Raw genomic sequence first — 23,361 nt, 5'->3', positions numbered from 1 at the left:
TTTAAAAAGCAACTATTATATTGGATTGTAATTGTTGATTTTCATGTCCTGTAGAAGAAAACAATCAACCTGCTAGCCTCAGCATGATACAGTGCCTCTTACATAGAAGATATTCAATCAACCCTTATTAATTATTGAGTTAATTGAAGGACAAATTATTAAATTTTATCCTCAAATGTTACATAGGAACTTCTTACATAATTCAGTTACTAATATATAATTTTTTGGCAAGTGAAGTGGAGACTTTTTCCCTAACTTTAAGTGTTGAATCATACCTTCAAAATTGTTTTACCTACATTGACATAAGGAATCCTGTGTCTCAAATATATGGTCTTATTTCTAATTTATTCCAGCTTTCAATTAAAAAAAAATCCCTCTTTTTTAAATTCCAGCCTTTCTAATTCTTCTCTAGAATGTTCAAGAAGAACATCCTTTCATAGTTTGTGGTTGGCTTTTATTTGTAAGTGTGTGTTACTTGCATGGTTTGTAATGTCAGAAACCTGTTTTAACATGTGGTCAAGAGAGGAGAGTAACACCTTAATTGTAGGTGGAATGCACTTTTTACACAGTGAATTTATCAATCGTGTTGAATGTCTATATTGTACATATAAGTGTGCTTTCCACTGAAAAGGCAGAGGAGAAGCCTTGTCAGGTGAGTAAGCTCTTAAAGAGTTCATGATGGTGAATATATAGACAATTTGACAGTAAACCACAACAAAGTCATAGATAACATAAGATTGACAAGTGTATGTTACAAACACCAAGTCTTCTGAGTTCAAGGCTGACATGTTCTGGGTGCAGAGTGGGTTGGAGAGGAGAGAATCTGGAGGTTAAGGAGACTACTGAGAAAGGCTTGTCAGTAGTCCCAGAATGACATTTAGGTCTATATTAGATCTCATACACTGCAGTGCACAGTGTAACTTGCATTGATATCTCTTTTCTTTTCTTTTCTTTTCTTTTCTTTTCTTTTCTTTTCTTTCCTTTTCTTTCCTTTTTTTAGATTTTGTTCATTTATTTGCCAGAGAGGGAGAGGGAGAGATCGAACACAAGCAGGGGGAGTGGCAGGTAGAGGGAGAAGCAGGCTCCACGCTAAGCAAAGACCCCCCCTATGTGGGACTTGATCCAGGATCCTGGGATCATGACCTGAGTCAAAGGCAGATGCTTAACCAACTGAGCCACCCAGGTGTCCCACATTGATTTCATTTCTTACATAAGAAAGATATTTTAAGTGCAGTTTCTCTATATTTAGGTTTATTTCCATTGTATTTTCACAAAAATTAGTAGTCGCGTATGTAAGTGTATGTCAACTTTTTTATTTTAGAAGGTAGTGTACTTATATGAGGAAACTTAAAATATCTTAAGTTCCTAGATGTTAAAACATTTACTTTTTCTTCTTTTTCTTTCTCTTTTTCAAAAAGAGAGGGAGCACGCACGCATGCATAAGCAGGCGGGTGGAGGAGCAAAGGGAGGAGAGAGAATCTCAAACATGCTCCATGCTCAACATGGAGCTGATGTGGGGGCTCAATCCCATGACCTGGAGATCATGACCGGAGCTGAAATCAAGAGCCAGATGCTTAACCGGCTGAGCCACCCAGGCACCCCTTACTCGTTTTTTAAAGCAGGTTAGAGTTTACCATCCTATATTTTTATAACATTTCTAACATTTTTTGTAACATTTACTAAGTTACTCTTTAATTGCAAATTATTTTGACTCAGCAGTCAAGGAAACTATTTTCCAAAATCAATACATAAGACACTAATATAGCCCTCATTATCTTTTCACTCGTCAGGTCATTGTGAGACCCGTGTGTAAATGGCACTATGTTTGTGAGCAGTTCCTACTTGACTGGGTTGGAAACAGACTGTTTTCATGCAAGCAACCAGCTACCTGGGGGAGGCAGCTGACCTGGGGGTGGGAATGGAGGGATGAAAAGGTCGTATGGCTGCATCCAAGACACCTTGGAGTGATGCCAAAGGGAAGAAAGAATTGCATTATCTTCCATTACATGTATACACATAAATTATTGTCAATTTGTTAAGCATATTACCTTATTTGCTTGCTAAAGGTAGCAATAAAATGTTAGTTTGTCAAGAGGTGAGGAAACTACAACCCAAGTAGGTGACCTCATTCTCCTATTTGCAACAATTTTTTTCTCCTTCTCCAATGTTTTGTGATTTTACAGAGCTAATTTACAGGTTGAAATCATTGGTTTCTAGTCCAGTGAAAGAAATTTTAATGGCATTGGCACAAATGAAAAATCACACAGAATCTTAACCCCAAAGATTATAAAGAAATGAAATCGGAATGCTCTTCTGGAAAGCAGAAATCAAAATGGGAACATGTCTTTGCAAATAAGACTAGATTTTATCACACATTGGAAAAGTCAGTTCAGTATTTCACCATAATTTCTCAATGCTGAGTGCCCAATTATTGTGTAAATTGAGAAAAGATTTTTGTAACTTGACCAAAGTGGGAAGGAAAATAATTGTTTCTAATGTGAAACAAGGAAGTGAGATCCAGCCAAAGTTCTAACTGTATTTGCGCTGGCAGCTTAAAGATAGAAGAAATAATAGTGTATTCAGAAAGTATTCACAAAGAATCAAAAGCCATCCAGAATTATTCTATTAGTTGTTCACACACCAAACATATTGATTTTTAAAATAGCTTCTAACTGTTCAATGGCATCTAAGAGGTGTTAGACCAACTTCTCAGAGATAACTCATACTTTAAAAATAAGTGTATAAAATAGGTTTGTCAAGCTATAAATGGATTTGCAAAACTATATCAGGAACCAAAATTAGACAAGGGGTAGAAAAGAATTTACGGCTTCGTCAAGGGATGAAAGTGGGTCTCAATATTTAGTTCCTTCTCTTTCCCCCTCAATTTTTACAAGGTAGAGTGGTACACTGAAAAGCCCATGGAAATGAGCTGAGTCTAACTCCCCGCTCTGTCATTCACCAGCACTATTTCTCTGGGCAAGGGACTTTACTTCTCTGGGACACATATTTTTTTTCAACTGTAAAGTGGAAATAATACCTACCTCTACAATCCCTGTAAAAATTACAGTTAGTGTTTATTTCGAGTGATTATTCAAACCTTTGGCCCCCAGTTGTCTCCACCCCCCATCATTGTCTGTCATCGGAATGAACTGGCCATTCTCTAGCAACAGTCCCTGAGTCTAATCTAGAGTGATTTTTACAAAAGATTTTGATCCTGTTATTCTCCAGTTTAATACTAAAAAACAGTCTCCCCTTGTCTTTCAGATTATGAGCTAAATCTCGCTGTCTTTGGGATGAAGCCCCTGTCTGGCCCTGCTCACCCCTCGAGCCTCATTGCTCTTGGCCATATTTCACCAGACATCTTGGCCCTTCTTTCGGGATCTGCATAGCAGTTTGCAGAAATGGTGGCATGGAGGCAGAGCAGAGAGTGAGTGCACAGCAAATACCAGGGACAGCACGTTGCCTCTGTAACTGCTGGTAGCATATATGGCAGACCTTCCAAGGCCAGCCCTGTTTATTAGACCTAGTGATGGTTCCATACTCGGTAACTCATGCCTCTTTCTGTGCTAGAGCCCAGGAACTAGAGACTCATGTAGCACAGTATTGGCACTACAGTAGAAATAATTCTCCAGTGTATGTTAAACATTATTTCCTCTCAGTATGGATCAGTTACCTCCCTCAAAACACAGCAACAGCAAGGCCATAGAGTAAATTAAGTGCAAAAGTTAAATGATGTCCAGAGTTTCGATGGTGTCAGGAGACCCAGGAAAGAAATTATCTTGCTTTTTGATCTTGCAAATTGCAGGAGCTTAAATCACAGGGATACTGAGAACTAAAGGAACAAAAAGTGATCACCAAGCCACGGGGGAATAAATACACTGGTCTAGATTAGGCAAACCCAAATTATTTACCATTTGCCAATGACCCAGGGATTCAGGGGCCAACAAAATGCCACTTTTGGATTGGGGTCAAGCCCCGCTCCTGAAGCAGGAAATGTTCCCACAGGAAATCATGCTGCCCTGTGGGTAGGCTGTTGGACTTGCAAGGAGCAGCTGCTAGGGCTCCTGGGCCCATTGCCCAGAGTGTTGTGCAGCTAGATGATGCCCCACTAATTGAATGAGAAAATACTTCACCTTAACCTTTCAGCACTTGCCCCTGGAACGCCTGATGTGTTCTTCCCCCTCTACCTCCTGCTGCTTCCCTTCCATCTCTCCCATCCCTGCATATTCTCCTTAGAGCCATGCTGCCCCAGCAGAGATAAGACTAGGTCCTCTGACCCCTGGGCCAGACTCTGCAGAGACAGCATCAGCTGAGTAAGGAAGCGAGTACAGCTACTCTGCTCATGGTCCCCCAGGGTCCTTCCTTCACGGAAATGGCCGTGTTTCACTGGCAAGTGTTACCTAACACCCTCTGACCAAACCCAGGCTAATGTCTTCCTCCATTGATATAAACAGGTTTTTTTAAGTATTAATTAATTTATTTAAGTAATCTCTATCCCTAATGTGGGACTCAAACTCACAACCCTAAGATCAAGAGCTGCATGCTCTTCCAAGTGAGCCAGCCTGGTTCCCCGATACCGTTTTGATTTACCAGTGTCTGTTGCTTTCTGAGGCTAAATCATTTTTTAAAAACATTTTATTTATTTTTATTTAAAAAAATTTTTTTTTTAATTTTCCTCCCACCCAACAGGGAGCCTGTTGTGGGGCGTGATCCCAGGACCTTGAGGTCATGACCTGAGCAAAGGCAGATGCTTAGCAGGCTGAGCTGCCCAGGAACCCCTGTGTGTTTATTTATTATTTTGCTAATGGCAAAAGTAACAATTGTTGGAGGAAGAAAACTTAGAATATGCCAAAAAAAAAAAAAAAGTAAATAAAAATTCTGTGAGGTTTTCATAAATAACCACCGTAAACATTTTGGTGTATGTCTTTTAGTTCTTTTTCTCACACAATATACTTTTTAAATTTCACTTTTTCATCACAAAATATATGTGTTTATTTTTAGAGTAAAATTAAATGTTATAAATTTAATGAAAACTTAATGAAATTAATTGAATTAATTAATCAACTTCAATGAAAAATTACCCTAATCTTTCTCATCTAATACCCAACACTAGGGTAATCTCTTTTTAACTTCTTTAGCTATTTATTTTTTCTAGCATTTACTGCCATATATCTCAAGAGCATGTTTATTCTACTATTTCTTGATTTTCAATCATAAACATTTTCTCTTTATCTCCACCACAGAAGATAAAGATTTAGGTCTCTCTCAACTCTCCCTTCCCTTGTTGTTGTTGTTGTTTAAAGATTTTATTTATTTATTTGACAAACAGAGATCACAAGTAGGCAGAGAGGCAGGCAGAGAGAGAGAGGAGGAAGCAGGCTCCCCGCTGAGCAGGGAGCCCGATTCGGGGCTCGATCCCAGGACCCTGGGATCATGACCTGAGCCGAAGGCAGAGGCTTAACCCACTGAGCCACCCAGGCGCCCTGTTGTTGTTGTTTTTTAAGATTTTATTTATTTGAGAGAGAGAGAGAGAAAGAGAGGGAGAAGCAGACTCTTCGCTGAGCAGAGAGCCTGATGTGAGGCACCATCCCAGGACCCTGAGACCAAAGGCAGTCATTTAACCAACTGAGCCTCCCAGGCACCCCTCTTCCCTTCCCTTGTTGTTCTTCTTTACAAGCAAGCACCAACACTTGCAGATGACTATAATATGGTACTAATTTGGTTTTGTTTCCATTTTTAAGTGTTTTGTTTTTCTTAGTATTAACAATTGCTTTGTTTTTCTGTTTGCTTGGTTTTTCATGTACTTATTCATGTATTAAATCATTACCCAAAATCTCAGACTAAGTTGTTAAACTCCCTTCAATAGGTTCAGACATTCCAAGCCATCTCTGAGTGTGGTTGCCCCCTGGAGTCCACACTCCTGGAGCATTTCACGCTCTTGCTATAATCTGAAATGGCTTCTCTTTAACCAGTCGCAAGGCTGTTGTTGTTGGACTGGACAACACTTCTTTTGTCTTGTACCTTCCTTCATATCTCTCCTATATTAGATCCCTGTTTCCTAGATCCCACATCTTTTTTCTTATTTGCTCTTTCCTAACACATCTGAGAATGTTTGGGGGTCTTTTCCTCCTCTCACGCTAGATGATTTGACTGCCTGTAGGACTATAGGTTGAAGATCACTGCCCTTAAGTATTAAAATTTTCTCTTTATCCCTGTTGTTCTGAAATTTCATGAGGATGTGTACTGGTATAAATTTTATTACACACCACTATGTCAAGCACTTGGTTGCCTTTTGATGTGGATATCTGTGTCCCTCAGCTTCGCACATTTATTGTATATAGGTATACATATTTTTTAAGATTTTATTTATTTATTTGACAGAGAGAGAGAAAGAGAGAGATCACAAGTAGGCAGAGCAGCAGGCAGAGAGAGAGGGGGAAGCAGGCTCCCCGCTGAGCAGAGAGCCCAATGCTGGGCTCAATCCCAGGAGCCTGAGGCCATGACCTGAGCCGAAAGCAGAGGCTTAACCCACTGAGCCACCCAGGTATCCATATATATATAAAACTTAAATTAGCCTTGCCCCCCCCAGGGGAACTTACTTAAAATCAAGTCCAGGAAACCAGTCCCAGGTAACAAAGTCCAAATACAAGGGTGGGTCAGGCCAGGTGGCGGTATTCAATCAGTGGGGGCGCATACTGTCTCCTAGCTACCAAGGAGTATGGGCCCCTCCCTTTGGGCACCTTTTGGGGGCCAATTCTGAACTAGGTGATAGGCTGGTTCAAATGTTTACTAGGGTAAATTGTAATTCAATTGGTCACCTAGCATCACTGTGGAGTTCCCTGTGTGTGTGTTACAATCTCATTGGCCACCTGTGTGTGGCCAGGCCCAACCACATGGCCTTTGCTCTATAAAAGTTAGTCTGGAAAGCAGGGAGGGGTCGTCCTCTCTGTAGGGGCGGCCCCGACTGCTCTGTTTGATGGTCAGTCTGATTCCTGATGCTTGGCGCGAAATAAAAGTTTTGCTTGACCTTCGCTTTGTATCAGTCTGGCTCCTTTAATCACGGACCCATTATTGGGGTACCCAATTTTGGGGGGACCCAACTATATATATATATATATATATATACACATACATACATATATATATTTAAAGATTGTATTTATTTGACACAGAGAGAGAGCACACAAGTAGGGGAGGAGGAGGCAGAGGGAAAGGGAGAAGCAGGTTCCCCAAGGAGCAGGGACCCCAATGTGGGACTCAATCACAGGACCCTAGAATCATGACCTGCTCTGAAGGCAGCTGCTTAACTGACTGAGCCACCCATGTGCCCTATTTTATACTTTTTTCTTCTTTAATTCCTTTAAAGAATTCCTATTAATTGGATGTTTGATTTCTTCATTCTCTAATTTTCTCATCTTTTCTCTCCTGTTTTTCATCTCAGTCTTTTTATTCTATTTCTAATAATATTTCTCAAATATATCTCATAATTTTTCTATTAAATGTTTTATTAATGTGGTCATTTTTTAAAAGTATTTATTTATTTGAGAGAAAGAGTACACATGCTTGGAAGGGGAAGGGCAGAAGGAAGGGGAGAGAATTCTCAAGAAGACTCTGCTGAGCGTGGAGCCCAAGGAGGGGCTTGATCTCACAACCCTGAGATCATGACCTGAGCCAAAATCAAGAGTAGGATACTTAACCTATTGAGTCACCTAGGTGCCCCATGTGGTCATATTTTTAAATCTCAAGGGTTCCTCTTTTTAAATTATCTGATTATTTCATTACTATATATCCTCTCTTGTTACATAGATATAATATTCTCCCCCCCCTTTTTTAAAAGATTTTATTTATTTATTTGTCAGAGAGAGAAAGAGAGAGCACAAGCAGGGGAACGGCAGGCAGAGAGAGAAGCAGACTCCCTCTGAGCAAAGAGCCCAACGTGGGACTCAATTCCAAGACCCTGGGATCATGACCTGAGCCAAAAGCAGACACAGACACTTAACCGACTGAGCCACCCAGGCATCCCAGAGAATCATTTTTTATTGTACATTTTGTTCTTTGGTTGAATTTATAATTTTATAATCTCAAATAATTAATACAGATGGCATAAGCTAAGTTAACTAGCCTTAATTTATGTAAGTATATATATACATATTTATTCATTTGTTTTAGTGCTTATATTTTCTTTAAGCCAGTTAATAGAACTCTTCCACAAGTTAGTTTTTAGGACTACCATCCAGAGGGAGAAAAATACCATATATTATGTGACATGCATACATTGCCACACATAGACATCCAGACAGATGCAGAGATCTTGTAGCTTTCATTTAAAAATTTTAGCCGCATATCAAGTACAATAATACGAAACTCATTTAACTTATAAAAAAATAGTTCGATCTAAACAGTGTTTCTGGCAAATGGAATAAGTTATGTTTAACTGCTTAGATAGCTAAAGATTTTACCAATATTTGTGGAGAAAACTTTTAAGATTTTTGTTTGTCTCTAATAGATAATTCTACGGAGGCTGTGGACTAAATTTTGGGCCAGGAGCCTATAGAAATATCAAGTAGCAGATTGTTTTTTAAAAACCTATTTTTCCAGTCTCAGGAGTTGCTTTAACAAATTTTCTCCGTGGATACTTACATTTCAAAGACATGGTAACATGAATATTTCCAAGGGACTGAGAAAGGATATGGGGTTTATCTAAGAAGGAAATCAGGGGTATATTTGCCTACCATCAAAAACTGAGGGTCATTACTATGAAGTTTTTCTTTCTTTATTAAGGGGAGGACAGTCCAATGTTTTTTTTTTTTTTTTTTTTCCTGCAGTGGAGGCCAGAAATATGGGAAGGCCTAGACCTTATGGGATCTGCTTACAGAGTAAGGAACAATAAACCAAGCCTTCTTGGGCAGAAGGCTTATGTACTTTTGTCAAATCTAATTCTTGGCTATCAGTATTTTCATGTTCCATACCTGCTTGAGTGTCATTTGCAGTTTTTAACACTTGCTCTGAGTCTGATCTCTACCTCTTAATCTAGTTAAGGAGGTGTGTGGGTTTTTCCCCCATCATACTAGCCAAGGTTTTCTTCTGTATCTATTTCTTTCTTCCCTTTTCTTTCTTTCCTTCCTTCTTTCTTCTTCCTTTCTTTCTTTCCTTCTTTCTCTCTTTCCTGATCTTCCTATAGGTATTAATAAGACATTTGTTTAGAATGAGACTTCTCTTAAAAATCCTTTTAGAAATAGAAGTCTAAATCTTCAAAGGCATATCTACTTCAACTGTGACTCCACACCAGTAAGACTTTTGTGGCTTAACCGTGGACAGAGGGAGAGTGCAAATGAGGGTGCCCTCTTGAGATGCAAAGCCTCCCAAGATGGCTTAAGAAAGCAAAGATCTTCACTGTCACAGGTGGACAAGAAAGTTCTGTCTCCTACAAAGGAGACACTTTAATTCACAGACCCACTAATTTTTGTTACCAGAAAGTGACACCGGAATAGGAATTTTCCCAGCGCAAAAGAGGAAAGGAAAACAGAGATAGCAACAACCCCCTAGCCCGCGACCCCTTGTCAGCCTGACACAGTGCACTCCCTTTACCTCTCACTCCCACTGTGCAAGTGGAAGAGACCAGAGAATATTCTCATTAGTTACAAAGCCAGGTTCTCAGTACCTGAAACAAGACAAACGAAGACTCTCATCTTACTATTTTCATCCTTATGACAAATAATACCGAAGGCAGGCAAAGGAAAACATGGCCATTTGGGGGAGGCGAAGAATCAATAACCTGTAGGTACCCAAAGCTAAGTTTACGAGTGTCATGATTCGAGACCTGTTTTTAGAAATGTTATTCTCCTCCCATGATGAATTTGGAAAGGAAGGGACAAGGAGAAAGTTTTACACTCTTCTCTTGGCTGGAAACTATAGTCAGAGATCTGGAAGGCTCACGTGGTAAGAACTCGTACCTTCTGCTGGTCTGCTGTCAGTTACCCCACAAGTCAACTGCAGTCTTTGTGGAGAGAAGCGTTTTCCAGCCTTCTACTCTCCCATCCTCATCACTAGAAATGACAGGAGGAGGAAATTCTTTGTCCTTCTACTCTTTTAGGGTTTCAGCTGGGGCTCTGTAACAAGAGGCAGATTAGCAAGAATTAAAATCAGTTTATGAACATGGGTATTTCATATATATATTTGAGAGAAATGCAGGCATGAGTAACTCAAAGAGGTGGCTAAAATTTGGGCTTACATACCATCTTAACCAAAAAACAATATATTTTTAGAAGAATGACAAGACAGCGGAAAAGAGTTTTAGTCTTCCAAGGGCCACAAACCGTGGGAAGATAAATAGTGGGCACTGGAAGATAACAGCTAGTGTGTAAAATTTGTTATATGACATCCTGCAGTGCTTTATTGGGGCTGATAAGCCTGTAGGGTTGTCAGTGATTAATGACTGTACAAAGCTAAGTTCTGTTTTCAGGTATATAGGGGAAGGGCAGAGAGCTCTCCTGGATCTGCTTCTTCTCATTTGCCTTCAGTTCAAAATAATCCTGATGCCAAAAGGGGAGATTTTCAGGTGCCATATTCTGCTACTCTTCTTAAGGTTTGATTATAAAATTCCCTTGCTTTATAACGACCCCTTATATTCTAAGATCACAATGTAAGATTAGGCACTGTTAAAAAGTTGTCAAAAAGCCATGAGGCATATCTGAAACAGTCAAACATTGATTTATAAGCAAAATGGATAATAGCAACAAAAAACTTAGAGTGGAAGTATGGCTGAGCAATATGGTATGCTATATCTATACCCATTAAAATCATAGGCAACATGTTATGTGCTTTTGGGGAAAGAGTATAGAAAATAATTTTAAGTGAAAAAGATAAAGACAACATAGTGAATGCAAAATCAAAAATTGGAGCTCTTTTTCTGTTGTGTGAAATGTTCATTCGGGATTTTATTTTTTCTTTGTATTTGTTCAAATTCATAATAAAATAGGAGACAGTTCCTGGTTTGGAAACCGTCCTACTTCCCATTTCTTCCTGAGCCAGGTCTTTAAACAATGCCATTTCATCAGTTTCCTGTAGGTTAATTCTTAGAACATCAGAATAGCTCTTTTCAAATGTAAAAAAAAAAAAAAAAAAAAAAAAAAAAGAACTTTTAATGTCAGTGAACCAAAAAGAGTTCCTGTTTTTCACATCTCCCAAAGGGTGGAACCCCCAAACCACCAGGAGAAAAAGGAAGTTAAAAGACGTTAAATACCGAGGACTGCTCTCCCTGGTCAGCCCGGAGGTCTGGGTTCCCAGTCAACATGAAGGCTCTCCTTCTTCTCGGGATTCTCTTCCTTTCCGTCACCGTCCAGGGCAAGATCTTTGAAAGGTGTGAGCTGGCCAGGACTCTGAAAAGACTTGGGCTGGATGGCTATAGAGGTGTCAACCTGGCCAACTGTAAGTTAACTTCTTCCTACTTGCAAATGGTTAGCCAGGTGTGGGACAGATAGAGGATGAATAGTAGTAAAGAGGCTTTGAGTAAATGGACTTCTTTTATTTCTTCTGAGGGTCTGTATACTTACAGTGGTGAAAATATCAACTTGTTTCTTTAGAATCAGATACACCAGATGAAGGGATGAAGGCAAGGGAGGGCAAAAGCCTCTGCCATTCTAAGGACAGCAGGACCCCTTGTGCTCTTCTCGTGCTGCAAAATTTGTCAGTTGCCTCAGACTCCGTGGCCCATGTGGGCTGACTGGAAGGTCTGTCTGAGCTCCTGGAATATCTATCAAGTCCTTGGTACTTGACGACAGGCATTTCCTGTTTGGAACTTGGTTCCGAGGGTAATGAGTCTAGAGCAACGAATATTTTTCTCTGCCGTGACATTGGATTTTTAGCAGCAATCCTATGTTGAATTCTCAGTGCAAGGGCAGTTGGAAACTATTTCCCCTTCAATTACTGTTTATATAAGGATCCCTGAAATGCAGCTTGTAATGATCTTTTATTATTCTTTTTTTTTTAATGATTTTATTTATTTATTTGGCAGAGAGCACAAGCAGGGGGAGCAGCAGGCAGAGGGAGAAGCAGGCTCCCTGCTGAGCAAGGAGCCCGATGTGGACTGCATCCCAGGACCCTGGGATCATGACTTGAGCCAAAGGCAGATGATTAACCAACTGAGTCACTCAGGAGTCCCTATTATTCTTATTCAATATAGTTTATTAACTATTTTTCACTCTCTTCCACATAATTCAAGATATGTCTGAGCAAAAGTTACTGTATATTTTAGTTCATATTTGTCAATGTGATCACCGTATTTTCCAGGTTGAATTCAAAAATTTCCTCTCAATAACTACTTTTTTTTTTTTTAAGATTTTATTTATTTATTTCACAGAGAGATCACAAGTAAGCAGAGAGGCAGGTAGAGAGAGAGATAGAGGAGGAAGCAGGTTCTCCGCTGAGCAGAGAGCCCGATGCGGGACTCGATCCCAGGACCCTGAGATCATGACCTGAGCCGAAGGCAGCGGCTTAACCCACTGAGCCACCCAGGCGCCCCTCAACAACTACTTTTGAATGAACGAGTGGATGGATGGATGAAATAGTCTTTCCTATTTATATCTCTCGTTTTTTAGATTCTTGATTTGATAACCATATTCACCTTTAGATATCTTAAGAAAATTTATTTCTCCCAGAAAATTCTTATTTTTCCTAATAAAAAGCATGTTTCCATCAGCGTGTGTATGTATCTACTATTAATTATAAAATCCACTCAACAACTCTGTTGATTTTTCCATTCTAGGCTAAATCTTGCCTGAGGGATGGGAGCAGGGGAAGGGTAATGGCAATGGAAGAAACAGCTATTTTATTTTTTTTTAAGAAGATTTTACTTATTTATTTGAGAAAGAGAGAGAGGGAGAGCAGGAATGCAGTAAAGGGCAGAGGGAGAAGCAGACTCCCTGCTGAGCAGGGAGCCGACGTGGGGCTCAAACCCAGGACCCCAGGATCATGACCTGAGCCGAAGGCAGACCCTTACCTGACTGAGTCATCCAGGTGCCCCTATTTTAATATTTTAAAAGTAAGTTATCTAGTTCATCAGTATTGCAAAATGATCTGCTAACAAAAGTATTCTCCCTAAAGTGTTAAAATATATTTGGGGGCACCTGGCTGCCTCAGTTAGTGGAGCATGCAACTCTTGATCTCGGGGTTGTTAAGTTCAAACCCCATGTTGGGTGTAGAGATTACTTAAAAAAATAAAACCTTAAATATAGATATATTTTTTTACAAGGAAAACACAACTTTCTACTTATACAATAAGTCATTAATGAAATAGAATAGCAAAATAGAACAGATCATGGTCTGTGAAATACATAATGTGGTGTTGATGTTTCTTACTAAAAATACGTTTTTTTCAGGGATGTGTTTAGCCAAATGGGAAAGTGGTTATAACACAAAGGCTACAAACTACAATCCCGGAAGCCAAAGCACCGATTATGGGATATTTCAGATCAATAGCCGCTACTGGTGTAATGATGGCAAAACGCCCAGAGCTGTGAACGCCTGTGGCATACCGTGCAGCGGTAAGAGACACTATGATTGACGGCACAGGAATCATCTAGTCACACTTACGAGAATAGAGATTCAGTGCAAATGAACAAGTCTTAAAAGATTCATCAGGGTCCAAGAAAAACTTTATTTTAGTGCCTAGAAACTCTTTAAAATTCCTTTCCTAATTCCTTAAGAAATTAAATAGCTGATGATATCATAAAAGTTCATGTTTTCTAATGTACACCAGCTTCTAAAATGATCTATTAATTTATCGTAAATGAGCACATTGATGCTTTGTTGAAAACAATGCCGTTTCTCCCACTTTCTTTGGGGAGGTTTAGGGATAATTTGGTTGTGTGGCTCTTTTCTAAAAATTGTTTTTACTTTTTATTTTGAGATGTCCTAAACATATAGAAATTTCGGGACTTTAGTATAAAAAATAGCCATGTGCTCATCACATACTTTAACAGTTGTTAACACTTTGTCATTTTTACCTTTTTTATATGTATGGTGGTGGTGATGTTTTTTGTTTTTGTTGAATGATTTTTTTTTTAAGATTTTATTTATTTATTTGACGGAGACACAGTGAGAGAGGCACCCAGGTGCCCCATTGCTATGAAACGTCTTGTGCATACATCTTTGGGTACATTTTTTAATAATTTCTTTAGGCTAGATTTCTGGTAGTAGGACTCTGATTTAAAAATTGCTAGTCTGTGTTTGGTTTTTTTGTTTGTTTGTTGTTTTTGTTTTTGTTTTTACAGTGCCTAGTGAACAGAGAACCTTCTGTCACATTAGTTAACAATTCCAGAGCTTCCCATGACTTTGGTAAATGAGAAACAAAATGTTTTGTTCCATGCCAAATGGGATGGAATGAAGAAAAAATTTCCCCCAGCATCTACAGATAAATGGACTCTTGGGAAATAATTTTAATGTTCTTTCCTCCTCCTAAGAGAATAAAGCTGACTAAATCTTAACTTACAATGAAATTTCTATGGCAGTTGTTTTCACTCCTCACCACCTCTTTTTCAGATTTGCTGAAAGATGACATCACTCAAGCTGTAGCATGTGCAAAGAGAGTTGTCAGGGATCCAAATGGTATTCGTGCATGGTATGTTTAAGCATTAAGGTCCGGGGGTGGAGTAGGGGGTGGTGTAGAGAGGGAGGGTGACTGGGTGGCTCAGCTGGTTGAGCTTCCGAATCTTGATTTCGCTCAGGTCATGATCTTGGGGTCCTGGGGTGGAGCTCCGTGTTGGGCTCTGCACTGGGCATGAGCCTGCTTAAGATTCTCTCTCTTTCTCTCTGCCCTTCCTCTTCCCTCACTCCACTCTCTTTTTCGAAAGGTTAAATAAATAAATAAGGACAGCTATTTTGCCCTAGTGATAAGAGAGAAGTGAGAGAAGATTTTCAAAGACTGAAGTATGATATTGAGAACTGAACGTTGCAGCTTTAGACTTGACCCTAAACAATGAATTAGGTAGAAACAAACTGTTTCATCTGATTTAGAATCTTAACCCTTTTCCTCTTCGATTTATTTTAGAGGATTTCTGGAGTTTTTAAGATTCTCAACATTCTACCAGTTCGTTGTCTTATCTTGAAATTACTTTCGGAGTTAAGTAAATGTAGAAAGCACTTTGCAGTCGCTATTATAGAATGCATAGATCAACGTTCATGTTCAGCATCCTGTTCTCTAGTGAGGGCTTTGAGGGGAAGCGACATACTTGGTGTACATACCTCCCTTTAATAAATAACAATACTTGAATCTATCTGTAGCCTGTTGTCCCTTTACCGGTAAAACACTCTGTTCTCCCAGAGGATTTGAAGTGTATCTATTACAAGGAAGATATGTTTTAACCTTACCAGTGTTTATTTCACTTTTCTCCACAGGGTGGCATGGAAAGCACACTGCGAAAACCAAGATGTCTCTCAGTATGTTCGAAATTGTGGAGTGTAACTGTGGAGTTTTCCTTCTGCAGCTCATTCTGTCCCTTTTTCATATTAAGGGAGTAGTAGTAGTTGAGTGAAAGGTCACATTACCATCCTGTCAAACAATAACACTTCTACAGAAGCAGTAACAAAATATGGTCTTTCTTCTAAAGGCTTCATATTTAAGAAATGTGTTTATTATTATTTGATAGCCTGTAATATTTTTCAGTTTGCTAATAGAAATAATTCTGGTGAAAACTTATCTAAAGTCTTGCCTATCAAATACATCTCCAGTATATTCAGTTCTTAAAGAAATAACCCCAACTTAATCGTTAGTACTCCCCAATAGTTCATAAAAATGTAACAAAAGATTATCTTAAAAACAAACTGATCTTAGGCAAAACTCTAGCTGAATAGGCATCTGTTGGGTCATCTCCAAAAGCAGTAAAAAACAAAATGAAACAAAACAAAACAAAAAAACCACAACAAAGCAAACTGAAAAACTACAAAAAAAAAACACAAAAAAACACTCTCTGTTGGGCAATATAAAGTTTAAAAAGGAGCAGAATGCCAAATGGCTAAAAGCGAAGACAGCCTGAATTAAGAATTCTGTTTTTCTAAAGTGTGACCTTGGTTTAAATATTTTCTCAGAAGTGTTGCTTTCATACTGCTTTAAAAATAAGTTGACAGTTTATATGTCAATCTATTTTGGCTCTTTAAAGAACTCTTCTATGCATCTTTCTGATCATGAAGGAATATAAAGAAGGATTAGATGAGCTGTTGCTGTTCTTTGATTTTGTTAACTTAGATTCGTGCATTATGACTAAATGCTAAGGCAAATGACTTTGCAAGTATTGAAATAATAGCTGATTAACCACAGGTGTGAAATTATGCATGTTATAAAAATAATACAAACATTATCATTAAAAGTTTTGCAACTCAGAACTTGTCGTTCTTTGTTTAGACCCAACTAGTGTCTATGAAGAAAAAAATATGTGTATTCAAAAAAGAATTATTTGGTACTCTTAATATACCTTATATCTTTACCTATACCCAAACAGTTGGATATTGCTGGGGGAAAATTCCACATGCATTCTGATGGATCTCACTTTATTTTTTTAAGATTTTATTTATTTGAGAGAGAGAGTGAGAAAGAGCAAGCATGAGCAGGGGCGGAGGGGTGGCCAAGGGAGAGGGAGAAGCAGACTCCCCGCTGTACTGGGAGCCCCACGTGGGGCTCGACACTGGGCTCTCCCCAGGACTCTGGGATCATGACCTGAGCCAAAGGCAGATGCTTGACCGACTGAGGCACCCAGGTGCCCTGGATCTCACTTTGATAACCACAAATCTTACATGGGCCCTCTGTCTGCAAGGTCATCTGAATCACTCCTGCACTCCTGTGTTGGTGTCCCCGCTCTCCAAAGGGGAGAGTTTTACTTCTCTTCCTCTCTCTTCAAAGCTCCGGCACACACATCCAACTGGTTACCTTCCACCCTCTCTGTTCTCAGTAGATGACCTGGCCTCATACTACGCTGAGAGAATAGAAGCAAACTCATACGAAATTCTCCCCTCCTTCCCACTGTGACAGTGGTCACACTTCCCCTGGGCCCAGACTCTCTTCCTTTGCTTTGGCCAATGGCAGAGTCTCCACATGCAATCTTGGATTGCATCCCTTTCACAGCTCCTTTAGTGGAGTGTTTCCTGCACCCTGAGTTTCTCTCTCTTTGCTCTCTCTCTTTGCCCTGCCATTGTACAAAACGTGCTGGAAAACTTGCATCTTAAAAAACCTCCATTACCCCCACACAGGCGTCTAACTACATCACTCTGACTTCTGGGATGAGAGATCCATGCCACGCTGACTGCATATCCTCATCTCTCATTCTCTTTTCGAACCTTCTTAACCTGGCTGCTGTCCTCAGTCAGCTGAAACCTCTCCGTCAGCGCTCCTCCTGTGACTCCTTGGGGCTAATTCTAGTGATCTCGTTCATCTCACATGATCTTACAGCAGCACTTGGCTAAGTGAACCACTTCGTCCTTCTAGAAAGCTTTTTCTCCCTCACCTTCTCCTCCTTCTGGTTCACATCTCGTCTCACGGATTCCACCTTCTCAATCCTTGGCTGTCCTTTCTTCTGCTATTTAGTTTCTAACTGAGGTAGTGCCCTAGCACTCAAGACTATAGCCGTTTGATAGACTATGTGTCTTACTCATTTATTTATTTGTCGTCTTTTTTTTTTAAGATTTTATTTATTTATTTGACAGACAGAGATCACAACTAGGCAGAGAGGCAGGCAGAGAGAGAGGAAGGGAAGCAGGCTCCCTGCCTAGCAGAGAGCCCGATTCGGGGCTCAATCCCAGAACCCTGAGATCATGACCTGAACCGAAGGCAGAGGCTTTAACCCTCTGAGCCACTCAGGCACCCCTATTTATTTGTCTTCTTGCTACAATATCACTTCTAAAATAACTGATGTTTCTCACTTTTTAAGGACATTGAAATAACTCAATTTCCCCCAGGATTTATAAGTACAGTACAAAGGCCTTAATTTTTCTAAGCAGTTTGAGGGTAAATTCGTGCCCATGTGACCCTGAGTCCTTCAATGTGTGATTCCTACATAACCTCAAAACAGCACCCAAATCTGGAAGTGAACATCGATACATCATTACCACCTGATCTTTAGATCCCATTCAATTTCATCCATTGTCCCCTAAGTTCTTCACAATAGAAAGATCTAATTCAGAATTATGTGTTATAGGGGCACGTGGGTAGCTCAGTTGGTTAAGCGGCTGCCTTGGGCTGGGGTCGTGATCCTACGGTCCTGGGATAGAGTCCTGCATTGGGCTCCTTGCTCAGGAGGGATCCTGCTTCTCCCTCTGGCTGCCACTCCCCTTGCTCTCTCCCCACTCTGTGTCAAATAAATAAAATCTTTTAAAAAATTATGCATTGGTTGCCGGGTTTTTTTTTCGTTTTCTTCAATCTGGATCATTTCTTCAGTTTTTTCCTTGACTTTGATGACTAACAATTTTGAAGACCACAGAACAGTTATGTTGCAAAATGTCTTAAAATTGTTTTGATGTTCTCTTGATTAGGTTAGGTTGTGCATCTTTGGCAAAAATACACAGAGGTGATCTGTGCCGTTCTCATCGTATCCTCTCAGGTACCACACACTTTTGAAATGTTCTATTACTTGATGGTGTTTACTTTGGTCATTCGATTATGTGACCTCCTCTGTGAAGTATGTGGGAAGGGGTAAGTTACTTTGAGATTGTTCCTTATCAAGTTTTCAGTTCATGCATTTATTTACTGTATCAATATGGACCCATGGCTTCCTATTTTATTCAAATTATAGTGAACTATCATCTATTATTATCACTTATTTTGATGTTCATATTGTTCATAATTTGGCTAGTAGAGCCTCTCTGCAAGCTAGCTTCTGCATCATTTCGCCATGTCCCCATCATTCTTGAGCACTTTCTTGTTTTCCAGCACAGGATGTTCTAAGACTCTTCCTGTTCTTTACCTGCTCCAGTCAGCCATTTCTCCACAGAGCACTGATTCCTCATAGTGGACAATGGTATTTATTTGTTTATTTATTTATTTTTAAAAGTTTGAGAGAGGGTGTGTGGAGGGGCAGAGGGAGAGGGAGAGAAATCTCCAACAGTTTCCCCACTGAGAGTGGAGCCAGATGCAAGATTTGATCTCATGACCGAGATCATGACCTGAGCTGAATCAAGAGTCCAGTGCTCGACTGACTGAGCCACCCAGGCACCCCTGGACAATGGTATTTGAAAAACAAAATCTAGGCACTAGAGTGTCTCTATTTCCAGGCCACACCTGTGGATGGAACTAGAGGATATATGTATTTACACAATTGATCATTTTATCTATTTATATTGAATTCATATCAGTATCTCCAATTCCAGTCCCACACCACAAGGTTCATTCTAGTTTTCTCTGTCTCCACGCTGTTAACTCCCTTCTCTGATAGTGAGAAACCTGGCTTCCATTGTTCTTAATGGCTTTCAAATGTATCCTTAGCACATGTGTGTATTTGATCAATTTGTCTGTATGTAATCAATCTCCAACACTGCCACGCCATGGAATAGACCCTCTCCACTCAGGCTGTGATATCCTTCTTGGCTACCCCTTCCTCCACATCTGTACACTCTCTTAATCGTGTTGCCTCTCTGACACACCATACTGGGTCACTGTCCTGATAGGAAGGAGGGCAGAGTATTTTACTCTTGTTTACACCCATATTCCAAACACCTGAAACAATATTCCAAACACCTGGAACATAATACGTGCTCCATAAACAGTTGATCCCATGATCCTCTTTCTGAGGTTCCATGATGACCATCTCGGGATTTTTCTTACTCTTCAGGCCCACACAATTCCAGTAAAACAGCTTTTGGGATCCCAAGGGTCAAGTCTCAAGACTATGTGGATGTAATGCGTAGACCAGCCATGCGAGGGCAGCAGAGGTCCCCAAAACGGGCGCAGCCTCTGGCTTTCAGATTCTGGAGCCGTTCTAACATGATGAAACTCAGAAAAAATACGGATTTGTTCAGATCAGGTCACCCAAAGGTGTATAAAGAATGGGCGAAGGTAGGGGAGAGAGACTTGAGAGCGACAGCTCAGATGCAGAGATGGGTTATATCCAGGAAGCATGAGATAGCTCCGATAACAACACAGGATAACCGCTGGATAACAAAAGAGGCCGATTGAACAAACAACCACAGATTAGCAAAAGTTGGCTGAAGAGGGAAAGCAATGCTTGTTGGAGATGTTGCTTTATGTTTGTGATAACTGTCATTTCTTATTTACACCTGTTATTTTCATACAATCAAGTTCTCAAACTAAATGTCTATTCTTATTTGGGAATGGAATAAAAATCAATATTAATGTTTGATCATTTTTTAAAAAGGTTTTATTTATTTATTTATTAATTTGACAGAGAGAGAGATCACAAGTAGGCAGAGAGGCAGGCGGGGGTGGAGCGCGTGAAGTGGGCTCCCCGCTGAGCAGAGAGCGGGATGGAGAGGCTCCATCCCAGGACCCCGAGGCCACGACCCCAGCCGAAGGCAGAGGCCCAACCCACTGAGTCATCCAGGTGCGCAAATGTTTGATCATTTTTAAGAGAAACTCTTAGTTTTACCACAGGGTATTATTTGAAATGCAGAATGATGTTCCAGATGATAACTTAGCTCTTTATGTGGCACTAATTATAACTAAGCCCTGAACACATTTCTTGTACTTCTATTTAGTGGACTCATTTGTTCTTTTTTAAGACTAACTTATTTTAGAGAGAGAGAGCACAAGCAGGAGGGGCAGAGGGAGAGAGATTTCAAGCAGACTCCCTGCTGAATGCAGAGCCTGACTTAGGGCTCAACCAGCGGGGGTGGGGGGGGTGAGGGGGTGTCAATCTCATAACCGTGGTATCAGGACACCAGCTGAAACCAAGAGTCAGGCACCCAACTGACTGTGTCACCCAGGGGTCCATAGTGGACTCATTTAAAAAATATTTACTTAGAAGTTGTGAAAAGAGGGCTCCTGGGCGGCTTAGTTGTTAAGCCACTGCCTTCAGCTCAAGTCATGATCCCGGAGTCTCCAGATCCAGTCCCACATCAAGCTCCCAGCTCTGTGGGGCATCTGCTTCTCCCTTTGACCTTCTCCCCTCTCATGTTCTCTCACTTTCTCTCTCTCTCAGATAAATAAATAAATAAATAAATAAATAAATAAATAAATAAAATCTTTTAAAAAAAAGGTGAAAGTTGTGAAAGGAAATTAATAAAAATTGTAATTAAGAGTGATTGTTGTTCATAGATAATATTCCAATTAAATGCATATCTATTCTGCAATTATATTTTTAAATCATTTTTAATTTTTTTAGCTTTTTTTTTTTTTAAGATTTTATTTATTTATTTGACAGAGATCACAATTAGGTAAATAGGCAAGCAGAGAGAGAGGAAGGGAAGCAGGCTCCCTGCCTAGCAGAGAGCCCTATGAGGGGCTTGATCCCAGGACCCTGGGATCATGACCTGAGCCGAAGGCAGAGGCTTTAACCCACTGAGCCACCCAGGTGCCCCTCATTTTTTATTTTAATAAGGTTATAAATTCTCAATATTTACAGAGTCAGATAGTTCCACAAAATTTATGAAAGATGTACCTCCTCATTTCTTCCCCCTTACATGCAACTGCTTTCTACTCTTTTGATTTTTTTTTTTTTTAATATTTACCATCATGCTTTTAAGTATTAGGCTTATATTGCTTTTTCTTGATTTTTCTATTATCCTGGACTATTAGGATGCTGACTTTCCACTGTGGAAGTTAAGGATTAGGCTCTATTTCTTCCTCCTCCTCAATCTCCATCATACATGGCACCCTTCCCCAATGCCCATCCTTCCAATGTAATTATACATTTTTGTTAGGCAAATACTCAGTATTTACATAGTCACAAATACAATTATTTTCTTATCTAGTGAAAGATTGTATTTTCCCTAGAGCTAATAAGTGCATGGCTCTTAAATTTGCTTAGTATTCTGTGTATCTCATTGGTTTACTTCCCAAACTCTAGGTCTAATATTTAAACATTAAGTATTAAGTATTTATTTTTTTTAAAGATTTTATTTATTTATTTGAGAGAGAGAGCATGAGAGAGGAGAAGGTTTCAGAGGGAGAAGCAGACTCCCCGTGGAGCTGAGCCTGATGTGGGGCTCAATCCCAGGACTCCGGGATCATGACCTGAGCTGAAGGCAGTGGCTTAACCAACTGATCCACCCAGGTGCCCAAGTATTAAATATTTAAATATTTTCTGAAGGCTTCAATGCAGCTAGAATTTTGTCAATTTAATCCTTTTCTTCTTGTTTATTTATTTATTGAAGTTATCTCTAGACCCAGTGTGGCCTTGAACTTATGACCCCGAGCTCGAGAGTCACATCCTTTTCTGACTGAGCCAGCCAGAAACCCCAATTTCATCTTTTTGAAGCAGTAATTCCCAAAGATTTCCCACCAAATCTAACTGGAACTGGTTTCTGTCTGTGCTATCATCCTGGCCTTGCTCTTTCAGCATCACCTTGGGATTCTCTTATCTCCGTATTTGATATTTATTGTGTTTCCTGTATTTCATAATTGCCTCCTTAGTTTATTTCTTCCTTCTGGTGGGTCATATCTCCAGAGTCTTCCTGAGAAAGGGTTCATGAAAGGTACTTTTTTTGAGACTTAGCATGTCTGAAATTGTCTTTGTTCTATTCACACACTTGGTTGATAGTTGGCTGGACATGGAATATTAAGCTGGAATTAATTCTCTTCAGAATTTTGAAGGTGGTCTATTGAAATGGGATTACTTGCAGAACTGAGTCTAGGGATCCGTTGCTCCCTTAGATTACAGGGTTGTTACTGAGCCATCTGAAGCCATTCTGAATCTATAACCTGGAAGTATCTATGATCTCTTTCTCTCCAGTGTTGTGAAGTTTGAAATGATGTGCCTTGATGTGGATCTGTTTTCATTTTTTGTTCCGGGTGTTTGGTAGGATCTTTCAGCTTAGAACCTCATAACAGGAAATGTACAAGAAAAACTTTCTTGAATCATATATTGATTATTTCTTTCCTTCCAGTTTCTTCATTCTCTTTGGAATTCCTAGCCCAGTCATCTGATGTAGTTATACGGAATGAATCGTATCCCTCTAAAATTCGTATGTTGAACGCCTAAATTCCCTGTGACTGTATATAAAGATTAGGCCTTTGAAGAGGTAATTAAGGTAATTAAATGAGGTCATAAGGCTGGGGTCCCAATCCAGTAGGCCTTTATAAGAAGAGGAGGAGACACCAATTATGTGTATGCACAGATAAAAGGCCATATGAGGACATAGCAAGAAGGTCACTGTCTGCAAGCCAAGGAGAACAGCCTCAGGAGAAACCCCGTCTGACGATGA

At 39.8% G+C, this 23,361-nt stretch overlaps 1 protein-coding gene and 1 long non-coding RNA gene across 3 annotated transcripts in view; one reads left to right on the top strand and one right to left on the bottom strand.

The window, feature by feature from the left end:
- Positions 1 to 11,332, bottom strand: part of LOC116866129 — a 34,257-nt gene extending 22,925 nt beyond the window's left edge. For both annotated transcript variants that reach the window (XR_004382337.1, XR_004382338.1), the window contains exons 1-2: positions 11,243 to 11,332; positions 9,954 to 10,109 (exon numbers count right to left, since the gene is read on the bottom strand). This is a non-coding gene — a long non-coding RNA (uncharacterized LOC116866129). The remainder of the gene's footprint in view (positions 1 to 9,953; positions 10,110 to 11,242) is intronic.
- On the top strand, positions 11,250 to 16,194 carry LYZ (lysozyme). Its single transcript, XM_032854848.1, has 4 exons — positions 11,250 to 11,427; positions 13,377 to 13,541; positions 14,539 to 14,617; positions 15,394 to 16,194. The coding sequence occupies exons 1-4, from the start codon at positions 11,292 to 11,294 to the stop codon at positions 15,458 to 15,460; spliced, it is 447 nt and encodes a 148-aa protein (XP_032710739.1). The 5' UTR covers positions 11,250 to 11,291; the 3' UTR covers positions 15,461 to 16,194.
- Positions 16,195 to 23,361: the final 7,167 nt, after the last annotated feature.

The sequence above is a fragment of the Lontra canadensis genome, unplaced genomic scaffold, assembly GCF_010015895.1.
Source record: "Lontra canadensis isolate GAN:19392208 unplaced genomic scaffold, GSC_riverotter_1.0 scaffold9, whole genome shotgun sequence".
NCBI classification, from domain to species: domain Eukaryota; kingdom Metazoa; phylum Chordata; class Mammalia; order Carnivora; family Mustelidae; genus Lontra; species Lontra canadensis.
The sequence above is the reverse complement of the archived record's forward strand: the minus strand, read 5'-3'. Positions and strand labels throughout refer to the sequence as shown.

Excerpts from the sequence above, each read along its gene's own strand:
- LYZ (XM_032854848.1), top strand. The coding sequence starts at position 11,292 with ATGAAGGCTCTCCTTCTTCTCGGGATTCTCTTCCTTTCCGTCACCGTC. Across the intron at positions 11,428-13,376 it reads AGGTGTCAACCTGGCCAACT|GGATGTGTTTAGCCAAATGG; the intron begins GTAAGTTAACTT and ends CGTTTTTTTCAG. Across the intron at positions 14,618-15,393 it reads CCAAATGGTATTCGTGCATG|GGTGGCATGGAAAGCACACT; the intron begins GTATGTTTAAGC and ends TTTTCTCCACAG.